General features: G+C 38.0%; 1 protein-coding gene across 3 annotated transcripts in view; it reads right to left on the bottom strand.

Moving 5' to 3' along the window:
* LOC103715955 (ubiquitin-like-specific protease 1D) overlaps nucleotides 1-22,611 on the bottom strand; it is a 32,798-nt gene extending 10,187 nt beyond the window's left edge. Inside the window, exons 1-9 of one of the 3 annotated variants that reach the window (XM_039125630.1) lie at nucleotides 22,171-22,611; nucleotides 21,272-21,323; nucleotides 19,104-19,198; nucleotides 18,757-19,019; nucleotides 11,407-11,455; nucleotides 9,227-9,306; nucleotides 9,073-9,102; nucleotides 8,873-8,968; nucleotides 6,928-7,090 (exon numbers count right to left, since the gene is read on the bottom strand). In XM_039125630.1, the coding sequence (XP_038981558.1) occupies nucleotides 6,928-7,090; nucleotides 8,873-8,968; nucleotides 9,073-9,102; nucleotides 9,227-9,306; nucleotides 11,407-11,455; nucleotides 18,757-19,019; nucleotides 19,104-19,198; nucleotides 21,272-21,323; nucleotides 22,171-22,479 (1,137 nt within the window). In that variant the 5' untranslated portion in view covers nucleotides 22,480-22,611. The remainder of the gene's footprint in view (nucleotides 1-6,927; nucleotides 7,091-8,872; nucleotides 8,969-9,072; nucleotides 9,103-9,226; nucleotides 9,307-11,406; nucleotides 11,456-18,756; nucleotides 19,020-19,103; nucleotides 19,199-21,271; nucleotides 21,324-22,170) is intronic. The other 2 variants (XM_039125631.1, XM_039125632.1) reach the window with 2 other exon arrangements.
* Nucleotides 22,612-22,853: the final 242 nt, after the last annotated feature.

Raw genomic sequence — 22,853 nt, 5'->3', positions numbered from 1 at the left:
AACATAACATCAAAATCAAAGATTTTCGCAGTTTTGTATTGATTACAATTTTGGCGGAACCGACCCGAACTGGCCCGTTCCGCCCGTTTCGAACCGTACCGCTGGCTCACCGGTACGGTTTCGGCTCAGAAAACGGGACGTGTTCTCGGAGACGGAGAAGAAGGAAAGAGAGACGGAGGGAGGGAGGGAGGGAGAGGACGCTGGTGGAGGGCTGGTGGAGCCCGAGGGGCAGGCGCCGAGAAAGAAGGGCCGCTTAAGCGGCTGACCATCGGGAGAGGCAGAACGAGAGAGGAAAAATGAGAGAGAGAGAGAGAGCGGAGGAGGGAGGGAACGAGGCGGAGCCCGCGAGGGGGCCAGCTTAAGCGGCCTTCTTCCCCATCGTTGGACCCCTCGTGGCCTCCGTTGGGCCTCCTCTGGCGTCCTCTCCCTCCTTTCCCCGCTCTCTTTCTTTTTCTCTCTCGTTTTGCCTCTCCCCCGTTTGTTCGTTGTGTCGGTACAGGCCCAGCACGGCACGACGTGGGCCCGTACTGAGCCATCCCGCCGGAGACCCGATACGGGGTCTGGTACCGATTTCTCCGACCTTGGTGTTGAACATTATACTTATATAGCATATAGTATATTGGTTATTAGTAATAATAGAGCATAAAGTGAAAATACTTGTGGTGGGATTATCTATTTTAATGGATTATCTACAGCGATAGTGGCATGTCACAACTCACAACACATATAATGCCCATCATTTGGTATCTGTATTGTTTCCATAGTAAAATATCATTTCTTTTTTCAAATTAATTTCTTTGCCAATTTTTTCTCCAAAAAGTTTGTACCACTTGAAAAATAATGAAGTAAATAGTGATCTAAACAATAACATTGTTATTCTTTATTTTTTCATTACTTTTCATTATACAATGCTAATATAACAATCATTAGAAATAGTCATTATTTTGACTTAAATAATTTCAAATAGCATAAGATGAGACAAGTATTGACTATCGCATATAATAATAGGAAAACACCATTACTGAAACCTTGCCTTCATCTTTTAGCTTGAAACCATATTTCAGTGATGGCGTTGTTCTATTATAATAGAGCCCATCGAAATTGTTATTGACTTATTACAGTTGGCATTTACTCCATCTGGTGTGATATGTAATTATTTAATGCCAAAATAATACCTATTATAAAGAATCACAATAACAACATTATAACAGAAAATACTGAATGATAAGAAAAGGAATGGTATCTCTCTGAATCATCAATTAATAAAAAAAACTTTAGACGGGGCAATATTTTATGGAAAAAAATTCTATATGTTATTTTATTAAATGGTAAAAAAACCAAGCAATTGATGTTATTTGTAACACTTACAACCAAGATCGGCAGAACTGGTACTGGGCACTGTACTGGTTCTCTGGCGGCACGAGTCGGTACGGATTGTGCCGGGCTTGTACCGACAGAGGAGATGGCACACAGACCGTGGGAGAGAGGAAGAGAGAGAGAAGGGGGAGGGAGGAAGGCCGGCGGACGCCAGCGAAGGCCAACTGAGGCCGGCCAAGGCCGCGACCGCTTTTTCTATTTTGAACGAAACAGGGGCCCAACCGCTGCCTTAAAAAATTTTGCGATTTTTAAGTGAAGTCGGTCTCGCTTCCCGCGGCCCCCGTCGGCCCTCCGTCGTCGTCTCGTTCTCTCCCTCTCCCTCCCTTTTCAGTTCGCTCTCTCTTTCCTTCTTCTCTGGCTCCGGCAACGAATTTCGTTTTTGTTGCCGGAACTGTACCAGTGAGCCACCGGTATGGCTCGGGACGGCCGAAACCGTCCGGTTCGGGACAGTTCTGCCGACCCTGCCAACCATTATCTTTAAACACAATTTTATATATAATATAATATAATATAGAGATTGAAATTGTTGTAACAATTGTTAAAAAAAATATTGTTTAATAAAAATCAATATTTAGTTGGTAGGTTTTTCTGAGAGGAAAATTTAAAAAATAAAGTTTGAAAATATTTTATCAAATGAAAAAGGGCAAACCCTGAATGAGGGATTCATTAGTGGTTGCTCTATCACTACATAACTTGTCATGAAAACATTTAGCCTTTATCCCAATATTATGTATCTTATAATGAAAGGTAAGGGTTCAAATAATGGTTTTGTAACCATTAGAACGGCCGTTATATCAGTTTTTGCATCCCAAATTATTTATTTATAAAATAAAAAGGAAAAGTTAAATGCCATTATAACACATTATTTAGCACTTCAGCATGATAATGGTCCATTATAAAATGAATAATGGTCATTCTTTTCTTGTGCCCCTTCCTTTAAATAAAAATTGTTTTCAAAGTTTCAATTTTTTCATCAAATCAGTTTCAGTGTTTCCGAACTTTGTCATTTTTATATAATAACGAGGGAAAGATGATGGCTACTAGAACACATTATTTAGCATTATAATGATCCATTATAACATAAATAACGGCCATTACCTTCATGTGTACCTTTCTATAAATAAAATATGATTTCTCAAATTTATTTTTTATCAGATTACCTCCAAAAATAATTATACAGTCCAAAAAATAATTTTATAATACTATTATAGCAGCCATTATAATAGTGATTATTTTAATATTAAAAATTTGAAATGTCACATTTTAAGCAAAAAATGGGTTGAGAGAAGAGGGGGTAGTGTAAAGTGTTGTTTTTCCCGAAAGAAGAGGGGAGATGTCATGCTAAAAGAGCATTGGGAAAAGATAAGAGTGTACTGGATAGTGAAACAGGATGAGGAACTACGGTAAGCTGAGGAATTGGGAAGGAAATATTCCCTTCCGCTTTTAGACAAAAGTTATGGATGTATCAAAACATATGATCAAAATAACAGACTAGCCTGCTAGCTAATCTGAAAACCCTCCTCCCCTCTCAATCTCACGGAGTATAATACACCAACAGTTTGTCGAATCGAGGACCACACTTGTCAGGCCCTTTAGGCATAGGACCAGATTGGCCTGAACCCTGCTGGATAGCAGGTGATTCATAGAAAAGGCCTGCAGTAAACTGGATATGCATGACTGATCAGAAGGTCTAAAGCCTCGCCAGAATGGTATGATCCCGCAAGTCAGAAAAGAAAAAAAAAACTCCTGCTTTTTTTTTTCCTACTGCAACTGTCAGTGACTCAAAAGTGATGCTAAAACAGAAAAGTTACCAAGAAATATCAAAAAAGACAAGGATGGTGGCTCGATCGTGATGCAAGCATCTGAAAATTATGATGTTTTGTAGAAAACCAAAATGGAGGCTTTTGCATGAGTGGTATAAGCTTCTCTCAAAGATATCCACATACTGAGGCTGTAAAGACAAGGATTGACAATTCAAATAGTCTAATTCATCATTTAGGATTTAGTGTAACACGAACCATGAAGCATCCTCAAGAATGAAGGCTATAACAGCATTAAGAAAATACAAATTGAGATAAAAGATAGAATCATAGCAGAGGTTGCAAAAATGTCAAACCAAAAGGAGATAAGACAAAACGAAAAACAAGATAGCCAAGAATAATGTCAAAGAAAACCATGCAATGGAAGGTCATGGGCTAACAGATGATGAAATTCATGAATGAGGAACATTAAAAGACATTACATAATGGTAATGAAACATTAAAAGCAATGGTTAAACTGTAAGTTTGATGGAGTTTGAAATTGTAGAGTGCTTTGACAAAAAGAAGTCTAAAAGAAAGCCCAAGGAAATTGTAGAGCCTAAAAGGCAAAGTTGTCCAGCTAGCATGTTCCACACAAAGTTAAGAGGGGAGCTGAAGACAGAAGAAAGACACTGACTAGAAGAGTTGGAGATTGCCAGATGGACAAGATGGTGATGACCCAAGGGCTAGTGGTTGGTCCCACAACACAACAAAGGTCAACTATTAAAAAAATCACCTGACTGGGAGACAGGCAGAGTACCATTATGTATTAACAGTCGGCAAATGTAATCTAAGTCCTATGACTCATGAATTTGCAAGGTAGTTCCACTAGATACTAAAAGCAAGTTCAAAACCATGATAAAGATGAAATGAATGTGTAGAACTAGAATGGAAAGGATGGGTACCGAGAAAAATCGTCATTACCACTCATGTAATGTGGCAACGAAGGTCGGTCCATCATCCATCGACTATGCAAATACATGGTGCACAATTGAGCAGAGAAGAAGCTGTCGAGTGCAGGAACATGGTTGTTGTGTGACAGACATAATTGTTCATGATTCACCAAATCAGTGGGTGCATAAGTGGATCCAGCACTCAAGAAAGAGAGAAGAAATCTCAAGACAGTAAATTAGGCCCAAAATGGTAAAAGCATGGTCTGCCATACCGGTCCGTACCGGCCGGTACGGGCCCGTACGTACTGGTCCGGCCTGGGACCAGTACTGGATCAGCGTGAAATCCGGTACCGGTAGCTTATCGTTGGAGAACCGGTATGGGACTGGTACGGACCTGTACAGACCGGTATGCCAACCGGTACCGTATGGTGGACCTTAGGTAAAAGATTGCCGGGGAAGTGGTTTGTGATCAAATTTTTTTTGATTTTAATAAGTAATTTGCATTCAATTTTATGATGTTGAAAATGGATTTCATTCACCATGAATTTGCTTATATTTACTATTCATAGGGGAGGATATTTATGGTCAGTCAACTACCAAAGACTCTAAAAAGAAGCCACAATCAATAAAACATTAATTTGATGAAAAAAAAAGAAGAACAGGAAGTGTAAGATTTGACATAGTTGTAATTCAGATTCATAAGCAGGGGAATCCACCTTGTGCTTGCAGATGGCCACATGAAGGCATGGTTCTGCAAGAGAATGAAACTATGGCATTGTGCAACCCTTCATGGCCGGAGAATGAGGTAAGCCAAATAATTGACCAACTAAGATGGCATTCACTCTGACTGCTCTAACAATTTTCCATCTAATCATAAAATAAAGTTAGGTCCCCCTCAAGGATAGAAACAAACGCCCTAAGGTATGGGATGCACTATATCATCTTGATACTGGATCATAGGTATATGGGGACATTCCAAGCAATTTTAGCTGGGAAAGACAAAAATAGCATAGTTTCTAGGTAGTGAATTAGTCCAACTGCACCAAATTATAAGTGGATCTCCCACAAAGGTCGCCACAACATTTATAATCCTGGAGGCATCATTTTGAACTGGAATACTATGAAGAGCAAGGATCATCGTCCTGGTCCTGGTACCCATCCCATTTTGGTCCCTGGTCAGTATAATATCAAGAAAACTAGGATGGATTGGAACTATCATTAACAACACAAATGAAGGGGGGGAAAATGCCTTGGAATGCCAAGCTGTCTGACCAGACAACTATCCTATTCTATCTCGATTGGTACCCACCAGGATGTCCTAAATGTCCTAATCCATAAGAAAACCAACATCCTAGGTGACTCCATGGTATGCTGAACTGGCCGGTTCAGCAGGTACCGTATCGGTCCGGGCCCTGACCGGTACGACGGAGCCGTGGAAATCGGTACAAGGCCCGTAGATGCCGAAACCAGTTGGAGCCGGAAAAGAAGAAGAGAAGGAGAGAGTGAGCAGCGGAGGTAGGGAGAAGGAGAGGCCTCCACCGTCCACAGAGGGCTGGCGGAGGCCAAGGGGGGGCAGCGGAGCTTGCACAGGGGGTGGCGGTGGAGCCCGCGGTTTTTTAATTTGGAGATTTTTAAGTGAAGTTGGCAAGTTTGCCCCCGCGGGCTCGGCCCCCACCGCCCCCAGCGGCCCTCCACGGGCGGCAGAGGCCTCTCCTCCCTCCCTCCCCCGCTCGCTCTCTTTTTCTCTTCTTCTTCCCCGGCTCCGGCTGGGCGTACCTGCTTCCGCAGAAAAAAGCTAGCCGATTCGGTCTCGGTTTAAACCGGTTCGAACCAGAACCATACCAGTCCGGTAGGCGACCGGTACGCCTACTGGTACCGGTACGATGTACCTTGGGTGACTCTGAGGTACCGCTCTTTCATTTGAATGATATGGTATTTGTGGGATTGGGACATGCCAAGATGCATCAAAACCCAAATCCTTGATGAAGAGCATATGCCAAAGGGAATCTTAACAAAGGTAAAACTACCACACTCAAATATGGCACTGCTCAAGGAGTATAGTACGTATAGACTATGAACTCTATGAAAAGCCTTATATTGAGCAATACTCTATGAAATCTAATGATCAGACACTACTAAATACTAATAATGCAAACTCATATAAATCAAATGCTAAGATATAAGGCAACCCACAGTAATATAAGCTTTGAAGAATAATAGCACATATAACACCTATATTCGTTTTTATTAAGTTATAACATGTTCTCTGTCATGAATTTGAGCTATCATTCTGATAGAAGTGGTTACACAACGCAAGGTTGGCCAAACCGGTACCGAGACCCATACCAATCGGCATCCGGTACGGGTCAGTACCGATTCGAACCGAGTCGAATCGGACGGAACCGTCCGGTTCCGGAAACATTTTCTATTGCCGAACCGACCCGATCTCCGACCGGGTTGGCTCGGTTCATTTTTCCTTAGCACAACGTAAGTTTCTCTGATAAATGAACTTGAAACTATACAATGCACATTTAGAAGAACAACCATCACAGATATCTACAATGATAAATGATGTTTGACTTTTACAGATCAATTAAAAAGATATGTTTTTGATCAGAACGTGTTCATAGACTGGTCAAAAAAGGAACAAAAAATCAGTTTCTTTTCAAGTCATCATATGTGTGAAGTGTTGGCATTGGATAGCACAATATATGAAACATGCCACCCCTAGCAAGTGCAGGTAGGATATCCAATATTGTAACTCTTGGGTATTGGATCAATATGAGTTAGATCTACAACATTGCTAATTTTGTATTATACTCATGCAATAGGAAATACTGCATTGACATGAAAATTACTTTTGCCAAGATGAACTGAACTGAATCATCATCATTTCCGTGTGCTCTAGACAAGCATACCTTGCTAGACACAGCTTCCTCAAGTTTTTTGTAGAAGTATGTGTTAAAAATATAGTAGTCGCTGCTTGGCCTACCTAAATAAGACAGGGATCTTTGAAGGTACCTGCCAAAAAACTGATGGTTTAGAAAACAAACAAACAGAACAGGCATGACCATTACAAGCTTAAAAGATATAAAATATAAAAAGACAATTCTGGAGTATCAAAATTTACAACATTGAACCCGACTTGCTAAGCCAGGAATAATATAAAAACTACTCAAAAGTGCACCTCACTAAAATACTAGATCTGCCCGATATTCTAGAATACTTCTGCAGAAGTTAACTATGATTCTATGAATAATATAACTCATCTAAGAAAAATGCAGATGCATATCAACATTAGTAATATGATAATTAAATATAGAAATTAGATGCAAAGCCTTGTAACAATGAAAACATTGGCCATGGCCCTCAACCAAAATTGCCTAAATCATTGGTAAGACAACAGGTGATATAGCAGTGCTTCCAGGAAATACAAAGATGTTTCTGAACTTATTCCTGTTGCTGATTTGACTCCTCAAACCTATTTTTGTTCAGCGGTTTTAACTAAATTCCTAATTTGAAGCAATTTTTTAAGCAATCATTTTGCAAGTTATACAAATTTCAACAAGTGGAGAAAAATTTGATGATCCAATAACTAGGAGAATAAGAGGTCCGAGTCTTTCACAGCTATAGCAATGTTAATAAACCTCCAAACAAGTCAGAAAAAGTTCTAGTAACTCTAGATCCATGTTTCCACTATAATGGAAGCACAAGAATGTGCAACCTACATTATAGCTAAGCATTAAATGCCTATGTAAAAATGTCAATCATTTTTCCATGCAAATATAAACACATTTGGCAACCGTTCCCTGAGTGACCATTGTGGCTTTTCATAACTCCAACATATTGCTTTTCGATGAATCTCCTTTGGTTTAACAACCTGACCATCTTCATTTCTTCTCAGTTATCAGCATCATCTTTTCTCAGTTAAAATCCTGCACTTGACTCTCTCCTACACCAAGAAGTTGCTACATGGCCCAGGAGTTCTAATGCAACCAGTTTCAGCTTCTAGACATTCACATCTTTACTAATTTTGTATTGATAAACATAAAAAAGAAATCCTCTAATCAAAATACATAACCAGGAAATCTTCTGCCTCACCCGTGCAGTTCATATATCTAATAGTTGGTCAATAAACAACATTACCACTTTTATTAACTTAATATATTATATTTTCAATTTTAGCATCACTTAAAGCAAGAATAACCAACTCACACGCCTACAGGTACATTGCTTGATCCTGAACCCTGTCATCACTCATCACACAAAGATTGTGAATGTGCGAAATGACTGAATCCCTTGTCTAAACCAAAATCTTGTTTTAATATGCATCATTTAAGTATTAATCCCCTCTGCACCATTCTATAATGTGATATTTTGCTGCATGCTTCCCAGTACAGAACCATCCATCAAACAGGGATATATACAGAACCATCTGGCCAAATTCAGTAACAGGGTTTGCTAGGATAGATTTTGGCTAGCTCCATGCAGACCCGTTAATACCCCTATAATTTTTCAACCACTTGGAAGGATAAAATCAAACCTCCCACGTGCTGTAATGTGAATGCTCATTCTCATACCACAAAATTAAAATAATAGCCAATAAGCACCTCTCCCCTGGGAAAACACACACACACACACATGGACAGACACAAAAAGAAGTAAACAAAAAAAAGAAAAAAAACTTAGATGCGATTTTGTGCAAAAGATTGTAATGGACGAAAAACACAGAAGTAACATCAAGATAACCAACAAATTGAACTTAATGCAAAAGCAATAAGTAAAGTAAAAAAAATCACTTACTGAACGTAAAAGTTCATTATAGGTGAAGACAAATATGATTCAGGATTTAGGCATTTTATGTCAGAATAAGTAAGCTCAACACATTCTGGGTCCTCCCTGTAAGAAAGATAGAGAGCACAAGATAGTAAACTGGAAGCTGCAAATAGTGCCATTAGATGGTACAAAACCTGCATCATCCTTCAATCTTAAATAAATCTCACCTAGAAGGATAATAAATTTTCGTCTCCTTCCTAGAACACAAGAAGAATAGGTCAAACAAGCAGGAGAACCTAAATAATAAATTTTGGATCCAAAACAAAAGAAAATGAACCACACTTTGACAAAAAAATGATGCTCGTGTAGAAAAGGTCTTACCATTCATTATGTGTATCTCCCTGTGTCGACTGAACAGGTTCTATGTCTTCATCATCCAAAAGAACCACATCTTCAATCTGCTATTAAACTTAAAAATCATGTCAGTCAAAAGAAAAAAAGTCCTGTTCAAGACTTATCAAGCTTAAATAATTGAAGACAAAGCTTATTCTTATTAGATGTATCAGGTTTAGATGACCTCGCACGTGGAGTAGAATCCATAGACGTATCAGATTCCGAGTCGTAAATATGATTCTATTATCCGCAGCCACATGCAGCATATAACCCATACAGACACAAATATTGATATGGTGTGTCTGAGGCATCTTCCGGTAACTACTAGTCTACGCAGCCCGGAGCATCTCATGGGTCGGATTTTACTGCCGATATATTCGGATGGGCCCCTCCATAGCCGTATTATCAGCCAGAGGATACCTCTCAGAGCCAAAGCTCAGCAAGAGATCCGAGAATGTTTATAACCCAGTGCATGTTCCTTATGGGATGAACGTACAAGACTACAATGCTGCTTGATTAGAGGGGTAGGTTGATGGGCCTCCTGACTATGCTGATAATCCGAATATTTACGAGAGGCATCGCCACTCGATCCGACTTTAGATATCGGCATGCATGTTGTACTTTAAATATATGTAATTGATTGTATTATTTTTTTAATTTTCACGCCCCTACTTGATTTGAGGATATTTTATATTTTTCATTATAGTATGCAACATCTCACTAATTATTTTATGATTTGTATCATTTTAAAACAATAAGATGCATCATTTGATTAAACAGCAATCATAAAAACATCAAAAAATATCAAAAAAATATTAAAAAAATATCAAATTAGACTTCAAATATTGAAAAAGTTCAAAAAAAGTGATTACTAATTAAAATTTTTTGAAAACTCCAAAAAAATGGGCGTGCCAGTACAGAACCAACATGCTCTACCCGTATCGAGATGGTACAGGTCCAAACCGGTACCAAACCGTACTGGGCGTCGACTGGTATGGGTCCCGGTATCGGTTCGGTGGACCTTGGTCTATAGTATGAGCAGTAAGCTGCAACCGCCTGATCCATTTGCTTACACCACCTCTTCATATCTCAGTATCAGGTGCTCGCATATCCTCCATGGGGCCTTTGCTCAACCAATAACATTATCTTGTCCAACACTTGGTATCCAGACATAGTAGTAAGAAACACTGATATTTTGGCTGCGGGGAGTGGAGCACATCCTTGATGGCATAACACATGGAGTTACATCCTCAAATGATGGAGAAGGGTGACTACAACAGCCAAAAATCAGGTGATAAAGAAATATGGAGGGGGGAGAGGAAGAGGATTTGTGGTGAAGTGGATGAGCAAGTTAGATAGGAGAGAGGTGGACAGATAGATTCTCTTGAGCCAATGAGATAGCTATAAGTTTCTAGGACATGCTGAGCCAGTCTTCCCAAAAAAAAAAAGCATGGCGTCTGCTTCTTTATACCCCATGTTCCAAAGCGATGGGAATTCAGTACATTTATTTCGTAATAGATGTATTTCTTTTGCCTCCATAAAACATGTGTAGACAAATAAAATATGGTTATAAGGCAAACATCCACATATAAGACATGATTTCGGGTTATCTCTATCATACCTAGCAGAATGACAAACCTAAAATCAAATAAGTATTATATGCAGGACCAAACATGCCAAAAGCAAAACAGGTCCAATTGTCAGTATATGAACCCATTCACTTCCTAATAATTGGGCAAGTTATTGAGTAGCGTTTACAAGCACCATAGGTTGTTTGAAGGGACAAATGAACTAGCATACAAAACATGTGTTTGCAACTTAATGAGGTGGAAGTCATTTTCAACGGATCTAGTTAATATTACCCATATCAAAAAAAGCACATGGTGTCAAATTCTCTTACTTAAAAGATATTTCCCAACAATATTGATATTTGAAATGAAATAATAGACAAATATAATAGCAGTCATACCATGCAATAGAAAAACTAAGGTGCACTAGGCAAATATTACATGATAATGGTAAATAAATTAAGACACCAAAAAATAGAAGATTCAAAAAAAAAAGCAGGCATCACAAGATGTGTAGAGCGAAAAGTAGTTATAAATACAAGGGTATGCAAAAGAAATGATGAGTAGTATTCCAGAATAAGTAAGGGAAAGCATATACACCTTCTTAAACTCCAAATCCAATGAGTCCTGCAATTCAGAAATTCTCTTCCTGAAAGAGAGTAGCATACACGTCAGAAAACCATCATTTTATATTATGAAAGAGCATATAGAGTAGTGTACATGCCAGAATACCTTCTTTCCAGATCATGAAGGACCATAAGGGTATAGCTAGACCATATTTGATCGCATACGCAATAAAAAGCATAAAAAAGAAATCATGAGGCCAAGTAGATTTCACATAGCATATGGTCTGAAAAGAACCAACACTCTTCCATGATTAACAACTAAAAAAACCATTTTTGACTGAATCAATTAGCTGGAAAATTAACATGCGTATTCTGCAAATGTTAATTTTTTTGTCTGATAAAAATCCATATAGTTGCCATCAGAATATGCATTGCGCTAGCCTAAGCATAGAGAGATTCAAATTTCATGAATGAAGATGTCAAAGTGTCTTTCTATATTAATATTCACTTATATTTTGTTAACAAGTGTGCAAAAAAAAAAAGCTTTATTTCAATAAACTGCTTTTCAAGCATCACCAAAATTATCTTAGACCAAGAAGTTTATCCTAAGAAAAGGCACCCATAGAAACTGTATGCTTTCCAGCCTATTAGATTGCTGGATGGCTTTGATAGAGTGGTTCAAATCTCTTTCAGACCAAAAGCAATTCTAGATAAAACGATGAGTTCAATTCGGTCATTCTCTATACAAGAATAGATCCTAATAGTGTAGGAGTATGCCACCTAAAGACAAGTGCAAATATGCAAAGGACTGCCTGAGCTCGATAGCACAACTTGTAGAACAAAGCTGACCTGATTTTTTGCTTAATACGTGGATAGCACAGCTTTCCTAGAAAATGCTGCCTGAATGTTCCAGCCAAGGTTTAAAGTACCAAGCGTACCAGCCCCATAGTGACTGGTATGTACCATACCAGCCTTGAGCTGGTAGAACAGACCTCGATGTCTTTGGATTGGGTCTCAATTGTTGTCTCGCACTGGATTGAGGCATATCAATGTTTCAAAAACCAACCATACCACAGCATGCACTACCCGTTAACACACTACATGCCCACTCCATATCAGCAAAGCATGAGTTGATATGAGGGCATCCTATGGCACATACCACATCAATACATGACCAGTACACATCCATACCACAGTGTTCTAAATTTTGGAAAACACTCGACACCAAGCAGGATAGCTATAAGCATGGTATGCTGAACCGGCATGTACCGGCCGGTTCAGTCCGTACTAGACCGGTCCGATACAGAGGTGAAAAACGGATGGCATACCGGTGCGAATCGGACCGGTTCACATCGGTACAAGGCCGAACCAGACGGAACATGTACCGGCCAGTTCAGCCCGTACTGGACTGGTCCGATACAGAGGTGAAAAACGGATGGTGTACCAGTGCCATTAGGAGCGGCTCACATCGGTACAAGGCCGAACCGAACCGGTTCCGTCCGGTTCGGCCAGAACTCGGTGCAAACCGGCACCGAGTCTGATCCACTATGGCATTTAATGCCACTATAGGCATTAAATGCATTGTAGCAATGCTACAGTATCATTACAGTACAGCTACAGTGCAGCTACAGTATCATTACAGTGACATTTAATACTGAGTTATAGTGGCATTATTAAATACCACTATAACAACTACAATGCAGCTACAGTGGCATTTAATGCTGAGCTACAGTGATATTAAATGCCACTGTAACAACTACAATGCAGCTACAGTGGCATTACAATAGCATTTAATGCCAATATAACAGCTACAGTGCAGCTACCGTAGCCAAAACCAGGCCGAACCAGCCGAATCAGTTCGGTGCCTAAACCGGTACCGAACCGATCTGGGTCGCCACCGATACGCCGACCGGTATCGGTTCGGCGTACCTTGCCCACTTGTTTTTTGGTTTCATGTGAAAGTGATCAAAGTTTGCAAAACCAATACTGAGAACCGTACAGGTACGTTATTGGTACGATACGATATGCACCTCATATTAAGACAAGTTTTTAATACTTTTTCTCACTCCCAGCCATGGTATTGCTTGAAATAGAGCGGTACAGAGCGGTACTAGGCAACATGGGATGGTTCTGCTTGGTTCAGACCTATAGGCCAGTTTGGTTCATATACTGAACCTAACATTGATAGTTGATACTATGGTCTACCGAACCGGAGTTCAAGTGGTTCCGAGCCAACTCGGTGCAAAACCGGGTCGGTTTGCCTTTTATTTGCTATTCCCGCCTCATACCGGCCAGAACCCGTACCGAACCGATCGGATCAGTGCAGACTTGGTGCAAATCGGTCAGCCTGGTCCCGAGCCAGATTGTCATTGTGGACTAATCTGATGCTTTTAAAGCATCATATTGTTGTTGGGAAGGCCTTCTGTAAATGAAAGCGGCAAAAAATTTCCATCGCTTTTCTTCCCAAACAATCAAAACACTCACCGATTCAGCAGCTTAGAAGAAAGCCTAAATCAGATGTGCTTACTCTCCCCTATCTCATTTCCTTAATTTTTTTTTCGAGTTGGAAAAATAGCTCAAAAACTATAAAATAAGGAAAGATCATGCCAAAATTTTTGATTTGGGCTTGATTTTATTGTATGTTGTACATCTATGGACGATCTACACGATGACATTAAAATTTTTAATTTTTAAATTACATATAATTTTTAAAAATTAAATATATATATTTGGATTAAAAAATTATTTTTTAAAAAAATAAAAATTAAAAAAGCTGTAAAATCATAAACATATTTAGGAGTATACAACCTACTCTCTATAAATATTTGGTATCAATTTATTCAAGTTTCTACGCGATCATGCGCACAGTGGCATAGGCCTAAATTTAAAAAAAATTGAAAAACAAGTTTTCTTTGATGCATGCCTAAAGGTCTAAAAAAATATATGTAGCATCCATTATTAGGTTTTACATGGATCTGAGCTGGAATTAATTTTTTAAAATATTAATATTTTAATATTATTTTTAAATTCAAAAATAATTAAAAATATATAAATAATACCAAAAATTACAAAAAATTAGTAGTACGTATTACATAATTTAGAAGTAATTTTTGAGGTTGAAATCATATTTTTCTAAATGTATGATATTTAAACATATTTTTAAATTTAAAAATCATTAAAAATATATAAACAAATTAAAAAATATAAAAAATTAGTATTATGTATTAGATAAATAAGATATATTTTTTGAGATAACAAATTATTAGAGATCATAATTGTGATTAGCTTTTTTTTATGAACTTTTTCTCACGACGCTACTCCATCTAGAAAAGCTTGACGCCACAAGCCATTTCTTCATCATAACGAAACTTTATTATTTTTAAATAATTGATAAACTGACGTATCTGATAAAACTGCCGGAATGGAGCCATTAAAAAAAAGAAGCCAGGGTGTGATATTGGTTGGGATCATGGGCAAATGCTCGCGAGTCGGCATAATTGGATGTACAACTGGTACAACATAGAGTTCAAGAGATGAGGAATAACCAAGTTGAAGCAGCACTTAGCTGGTGGTTACTTCGACGTACAGATGTAGAAGACGGGCTCCTCGAGGTCATTCAGGAGGCCAAGATGCAGCCGCAGATGGCCTCGCACGTGAAGTATGATCCATAGACGTATCATGTTCTAAGTCGTATACTAGATCCTATTATCCGCAACTACAGGCAACCTATGATCCATACGGATACGGATATGAATCTAGTGCGTCTGAGGCATCTTCCGGTAGCTACTATCCTACGTAGTTCGGAGTATCTCATAAGTCGAATTTTGCTGCCGGCATATTCGAATGGCCCCTCCACAGTCATATTATCAACCAGAGGATATCTCTCAGAGTCAGAGCTTCAGCGAGAGATCCGAGAGTGCTTACAACTCGGCGTGCGTTTCTTATGGGATGAGTATACAAGACTATAATGCCGCTTGGTTAGAGAGGTGGATTGATATGCCTCCTGACTATACTGATAATCCAGATATCTACGAGAGTCATCACCACTTGATCCGATTTTAGATATCGGTATATATGTTGTACTTTAAATGTATGTAATTGATTTTATTATTTTATAATTTTTACGTCACTACTTGATTTGAGAATATTTTATATTGTTCTTTGTAGCATACAACATCTCACTAATCATTTTATGATTTGTATCATTTTAAAACATTAAGGCACATCATTTAGGTTAAACCGAAACCATAGAAACATCAAAAATTATCAAGAAAACACCAAAAAATATCAAATTAGACTTAAAATCATTGAAAAAATTCAAAAAGAATGATTATCAATTAAATATTTACAAAACTCTAAAAAAAATTGGGCGTGTCAGCACCGGGATCCGGTACCGGCCGCAGACTGGTATGAGTCCCAGTACCAATTCGGTGGACCTTAGTTAATACCAGACTAGTACTATACAGTCAGTTCGACAGATCTTGGATGGGAAGAGAGAGAAAGAGAGAGTGGTGAGGAACTCTCCGGTTCTTGAATTTGCACAATCAAAATCCTCATGAACAACTCAAAAGAAATAAAGAAAGATGATTGCCAAGATAAACCATTAACACAAGAATCAACAAATGTTCCTTATGGAATCCCATGTACTAAAACACCTAAAACTTGATCTTTCAATACAGATGTGTTTAAAACTTTCAAATTTTCATTATACATGATGATTAAACTGTGAAAAATAAACAAAATGGAAAAAATAATTTGGGAGATCAAAATAGACTTGCCGCTCATGTACCAGCCGACCACAGCTGCAATCAGAGTTGTGCTAGCTGGCATAGTGTTGATGCTGTATGCAACAGCAAATATCATATCTAAATCCTTGATTACAACTAAGTTTTCAATTATTAATGTATTCCATTTTTTGGTATTGCAAGTCAATTATACCGGTCTTATAAAAAGGAACTTCGTGTCTCCTTAATTCATAACAGTCATTATTCTGAACAATAATTTCTTTTGCAGGACAACTATTTTATGATTATCAAGCGTCCAAAATTGCAACATACTGATAAGCCTGAGTCATCCATATTTCAAGATGTTGCCATCAAATGATGAGCCACTTTTATCTATAGTCTGCTTCATACTTCAAAGGGATGTGGGGAGAGCAAAGGAAGCAAAATAGAACCACTGCATTACAGTTTATTCTGCAGAATGTCATGTGTTATAATCAAATATGGGTCTTCAAGTGTAAACTATCTTATCATCTTAACTACGATTTCGAGATTTAAAGGATTATAAATAATTTGGTAGGTTGAAGGACAAGCATCATCTTTCTAAACATAAAATCACTTTATTACAATTCGTGTGTCCTAACCTTCAAACCCATTTTCAGTATTCTTACAAAATTCAACAATTGTTCTTGAGATGATTCACTCAATAGAAATGAAATCCTTTAGGGAGACAAAGATTAGAACTTTGAAGTGCAAGAAAAAGCACTTTTTGATTAAATGATTAGGAAATTAAGAAAAATTAGACCATCTCAGGAGTTGGAATGCTAACATCCTGATACCATACCATTCGGGGTAGAACAGATAGGAGCTTGGTACTGGTATTTTTATTCTTGAGTTCTTGAGCGGACGTGATTATTTGTAGGTTCTCTGAAACTCATGTCTACTTTAATAAACCCTATGAAGTCAAATATCTTACAACTATTTTCAACCTTGTCAGAGAAGAGGTATTCAGATGCTCGGCAAGGCAGAGGGTTTTGTAGTCTATCACCATTCAGATTCCTTCATTATATAACCAAGCTGATACCCCATATTGAACCTCTGTTTAACATTCACCTGCTACAAGAGAGACTCTTCAAAATCCAGCACTTTGAATGTTTCAGCAGTTGCTTCCATATTCATTTCTGCTGACCCAAAGAATTTTCAACTTAATCTTCTTCACCATTATCTTCAGTATTCGTAAACAAGTTTCTGTTCTCCTCACTAGCCTCAAAAAATTTTTTAATTAACAAATTGATTTTCTTTATAAATATCTTCAATATTTAAAAAAAATAACATTATTTTACTTTTTGCCTTGCAGATGATCAGCGTTTCCTTATATTAAATAAAACTAGAAATTTCTCAAACCTAAAGAGTCAATTTACTAACTAGTCAGAAGTCTTGTCTAAACAAATTATTAGAAAAGTGAGCTTGGATGTCTTTGTCCACAACAAATTGGTCGATGTCCAATTTAATAACTCTACGGCAAGATGATTATTCAACAAGAACTTTGGTTAGACAAAGACAAGTCAGCTTATTCTCCTCCATCTACTTGTTGTAAGTTTTCAACTAAGAAAGAGCCCAGCATGGTTCCTCTCCAAGCAAGAAACGCTGGGATAGTAAACAACAAAAAAGCTTCCAATCTCAACGGGAATCCAGTAGAATATCTACGTATTGTCTCTAAATTAATTGGCATCCTCAGAAATCAAAATGGAACTCATAGAGGAAATTATCATGATCAAAATAACATTTGATGACATGATGATGCTGTTCCTCAATAACAAAATTTCAACTTAACAAATACTGCACTTATTCAATGCCCAACCTGCAAACCATAAGATATATAAACACAAGTACACAACAGATACAGATTTTTGCCTTATTTCCTGCAAGACACACAATAGATGTGCCAGACTTGCAAGCTAGATCCAGCAAGCAGCAAGACCTCCCTTTCCAACCTTTGAAGAAAGCATTTTGACAAGAAACTAACAAGTCAGCTTTCCTTTTTCTTAATCCTATCATTTCTCACTAATTTCCATTACCACCACCTAAGGGAAGAAAGAACCTGCTTTGTCATGCATGTACAAATAACCACTATCACCCAGTATTTTATCCTTAGAGGGCACTAGGATGAAATTAATCAGAAGAAAAACCTAATACCTAGTCAGATGGGCCAAACAATCAAAGACCCTATCTCCCAACCCCTTATTGAATCAAAACTAGAAGGGAGGAAACTCGCAACCCAAAAGCAATACAATCTGGATGATTTAAAATGGCCATAATAATCCAGAAGCCTGAAAGGAATAAATTATAGATGGTTATTAAATAACATGGTGAAACATCAACATTTTATCATTGAGGATGCCTGCAAAATTTTCTAAAAATCAAGAAAGCTTGGTTCTAAAAGATCGCAAAGTTTGGTTTGAAATATCAACACATAAAAAATATCTTTGGGGCTTGCATCATCTAAAAAATGCTAAACAAACACCAGATCAAAATAATGAAAAATTGAATAGGCACAATTTAATACAGTTTAAAGAAATCAAAAGGTAATAGTTTGGTTGAATGTAGTATCAGATACTCGAGAAGTTGGAAACATCTTATAAAGCTCATTCACCAGCAAATACCTCTTAGAGAAATGCCTGGGTAAGGTTCTGCCTTCATGCAAAGATAAGTTGGAGACTCTGTCCTTCTGATCACCACTGGGAATTCTCTTTTTAACTTCACTGTAAAAGCACAAAGAAGGGATGTCCGTAAAAGACCTTTTAGCCCGCTGTGAAGACATTCTAGGTGGCTGAAATCCCTCATGCCTTTGCTCTCCACTTTTCTTTAAACTTTTGTGCTTCTCTTGGCTAATAAAACTCAATTCCTTGCTAAATGCAGCATCAGCCTGATTATAAGAGGAAAAATGAGTACCTCTACCAGCAATAACAAAAGGTAGGTGTACACTTGAGCTAGGTGACTATCATCTTACCTTGCCTTCAAGCTTTTTAGTAAACGTAAAGGCAAATGAAGATTGTGAATCGGGTTTACATGGTGCAGTGTCGAGGCTGAACTCACTAAACAAATCTGCAACTAAAAGGCATCAGTAACTTGAAATACAAAAATCCATGATTACTTAGAAAAATACCTCCTAGTATATATCAGGTTATCAAATGTCCCCATCTTTCCTTTTGTGTTGAGGGACAATTTTTTTTAAACGATAAATGTCAGTTATCAATTACCACATTATAACAACTGATATACGGCCTTTTTACTCTTCTTTTCATTTAAATAATATTTTACAATTCAGATTTCCATGTCAATTAAGAAAACAGTAAAAAGTAATAATCAAATGACACAACTATTTTATCATTATTGTCCACCATTCCCTGGTTTAGCAGCTTATAACAGATGTTTTAACAGCTGTTACCTAATTCTGATATGTTCGAGTTTAAGGTTGAAAGGGGCAACTAATGGCTTTGATATGCGAGATAGTCAATAATGGTCTCAAGGGGGCATTCTGACGGGATAAAAGGTGTCCACAAAATCTTGCTTGCACATGTACTAATAGGTCTTCTATCAAGTTCTTTTCCTGAAAAGGAAAACTAGAACAAACATATGCATATTATGTGTTTTTTGATATAAATTATTAATTTTCATGCACCGATTCTTCTCAATGTTTTAAACACAATGATTTGCAGCATACCATTTTAGTCACCAGGTCATGGGTCAACAACAAATGCAATTGGGCAATGGAGATAAAATAAAAAATCAAAGAGATTCCAGATCTTAAAGCCCTTCTCACTATTTCCATTCTCACTCCATGGCCTGCTCTCCTGTTCTCCACTACCTACAATAACGATGTTGAGACCACCCAATATCTGCCCCTTCCCTTCACTGCTCCAAGGATGAATTCATGCCTCCCTCTCCCCTCCTCATCACCATGCCCTTCTCTTCTACCGCTCTAATGACATGGCAATGCACATTAGGTATTGCCACAAGCAACCTTTTGCATCTCAACTGATAATCGGGTAATCTTGTGTTTCTTTTTCATCATCTTTAGATCAAAGAGGCCTACTATACCAATTCATCCACTTTTTTTAAACAAAAACACTTCCCAATGAAGCAAGGAGAAACATAATTGTTTTTATCCTTCTGTTATATTGACTTAATAATATCAACAGGTTGTTCATTTGCAAAACAGACATTCCACTTTCATTCCTAGCTAATTACAGCTTTTGGTTTTGTTTCAACTTATCGGATATAATCAAATTTATAGCTCTTTAAAACTTAGAGAACCTAAAAGACCTATGAGACAAATTCAGAAGGGAACAAGTTATTGAGCGTGGGACCACGTCAAGCCAGTAACTGCCCAGCATGGATTAGCACATGACCTATTAATTTTGTAATATTTTTAATAAAGAGGCTATTGGATCCATTATTTTTGTTTTGGCATGACACAGCATGTGTGCCAGCACAGCACATATCATACCAGCCAATTATATTCTTCCAAAGGAACAAAAAATGCATTCCACTCTTGGAAACAAGAAGCGGTTGTTTAACTGATAGAAATCCCATTGTCTTTCAAAACCGATGGTGGTCTCCACTATTTAACTTAAAATTGCATTCAAGAAATCAGTTTTTTTAACAACAATGTTCATAATAAATAAATTTTTAAATTTTAAATTTGCGAAAAAAGAATGAACAACTTATAGAAGTGGTTGGTCTTACGAAAAAGACAAAGTTGGAAAAACAATTCAAGTTTCCACAAGTACACCAGGGCTCAACATCTAATACTGACCCTTTCTGGCTAGTATACATAAGTAGTGAAGAAACAATACGGCATACTTATATTGAATTGATTCCTCTTCCTATATCTATATTCACTGTAGTCAAGCATACATTCTACATTGTTCATGTTAGCCTAAGTCCAGCCCAACACTCTGCTTTCTGCATGGATCATAAATGTTTTCTCACTAGTTTATATTAGTACAAAATATGTTTTATGCATAATCTAGGTTCTCTAGCCAGAATGATAAATAAAGCTTATAAGTTAGAACAAGATCAAATTTACAAAAAAGCTAAGATCTAGATGAACTAACCCCAGCAAACATAAAATGAAAAGTATTTTCTTGCAACAGCAATAATAATAAAACTCACCAGATGTTTCTTTGATATTACATTGTCTTGCCTTCTCGCATATTCCATTATCCTACAAACATATTCTGTCATTAGATGAACAAAACAGGTAAACATTACAATAAGCATCTACAAGAAACTCCGATAGTTTGTTCCCCAGTTCACTCTCCAAAGACAGAAAGCCTGAACAAAATTTGTGCCGTTTTCCTCCTGGTGACAAGGGATTCTTGCACCGATCACTATTTTAAGCCCTTTTCTCTCGAAAGATAAATGCTCACAAGAATCTCACATTTAGGACAAGCTCCATACCGTAATGCTGTTACAGCCGACAGTGCATTTTGAGTTGAAACTCTTTATATGTAAGAAATATTAATTAGTTTGCTACCAAAGCTAAAAAAATTCTCAGAATCTTTTCTGTCTTATAACCTCAAGATGCACAATATCCATGCTGTCACCGAGACAACAAATTATTATGCAGTGCAATTGCTAACCACAATTTTCCTTCCAAGTCAGCACCTCAACTGAATAATTCCCTCTCAACTCTTCTAATACTACTCGTAACATTCTTCAAGCTTCTAGTTTATCAGGACATGCTTCCATCGGCGATCAAAAAAATAATAATGATAACAACACCAAAGAAGAGGAGAAACCGGTGCTGTTCATAAGACATGATTCATCTTTCTGCTCGCCGGTCCATCTTCCTCACCCCAAAAAGATCAAGGAAAGGAATTATCTGTATCTGTCTCCATGTTCATTCATAAATTCCTTTTTCCTCACTCTAGTGAGGCATTACGTTTCTTATGATATAAATTAGTCCAACTCCCTAATCGTTTATTCAAGAATTTTCTTGAAACTACCAAAACCCCTAACAAACAATACCCATATAGCTCTATTCCTTCCAACGCTATCTATCTACATACCTTCTTGATCTTTGCAAGCGTCCTTTGGTCGCGCTTGTCGTGGAACTTCCGGAGCATGGACCGCAGTTTCTCCCCTCGGTCCGGCAGCCTGTCCAGCATCGGCGAGGCAAGATTCTTCACCGCCCGGTTGATCTTCTCCTCCAGTACGGGATCGGAGATCTCCGCCAACATCCGCGCGTCACCCTGAACCGTTTCCGCCCCTACGCCGCCGTCCGCCGCGTCGGCGACCACCACCACCTCCGGCGGCGGGGGCTCGTCCCGGCCGGAGAGCAGCTCGTCCCAGTCCAAGTTTAGGGGCTTCTTCGCCATCGCTCCGTCCTCCAAACCGCCAAGGCGGAATTCCAAGTGAGGGAGAGACCGATGGCTTTTATTCTTATACGAATGTGAGAGGGTCTATGGGGAGGCGCGCACGAAGGATGAAGGAATCGAAGAGAGGAGTCATGTGCGGGTGCGGCGCACGAACACTTTTCGTTCAAAATTACGAAGACGGAGGACGTTCTTGAATAATAATAATAATAATAATAAATAATAATAATAATTCAAAGAAAACGTTCCCATGGAAAAAAAAAAAAAGGAAAAAAATCTTGGCCAAGATCTTATTTGGTAATATAGTACGGATATTTCTGTCAAGATGCTTCAAGGTTCGTAATTAATCTTTAATTTTTTAAAAGTACTACCGGGCG

Source organism: Phoenix dactylifera, chromosome 4 (assembly GCF_009389715.1).
Source record: "Phoenix dactylifera cultivar Barhee BC4 chromosome 4, palm_55x_up_171113_PBpolish2nd_filt_p, whole genome shotgun sequence".
NCBI classification, from domain to species: domain Eukaryota; kingdom Viridiplantae; phylum Streptophyta; class Magnoliopsida; order Arecales; family Arecaceae; genus Phoenix; species Phoenix dactylifera.
Note: the sequence above shows the minus strand (reverse complement) of the source record. Positions and strands in the feature narration are given on the sequence as shown.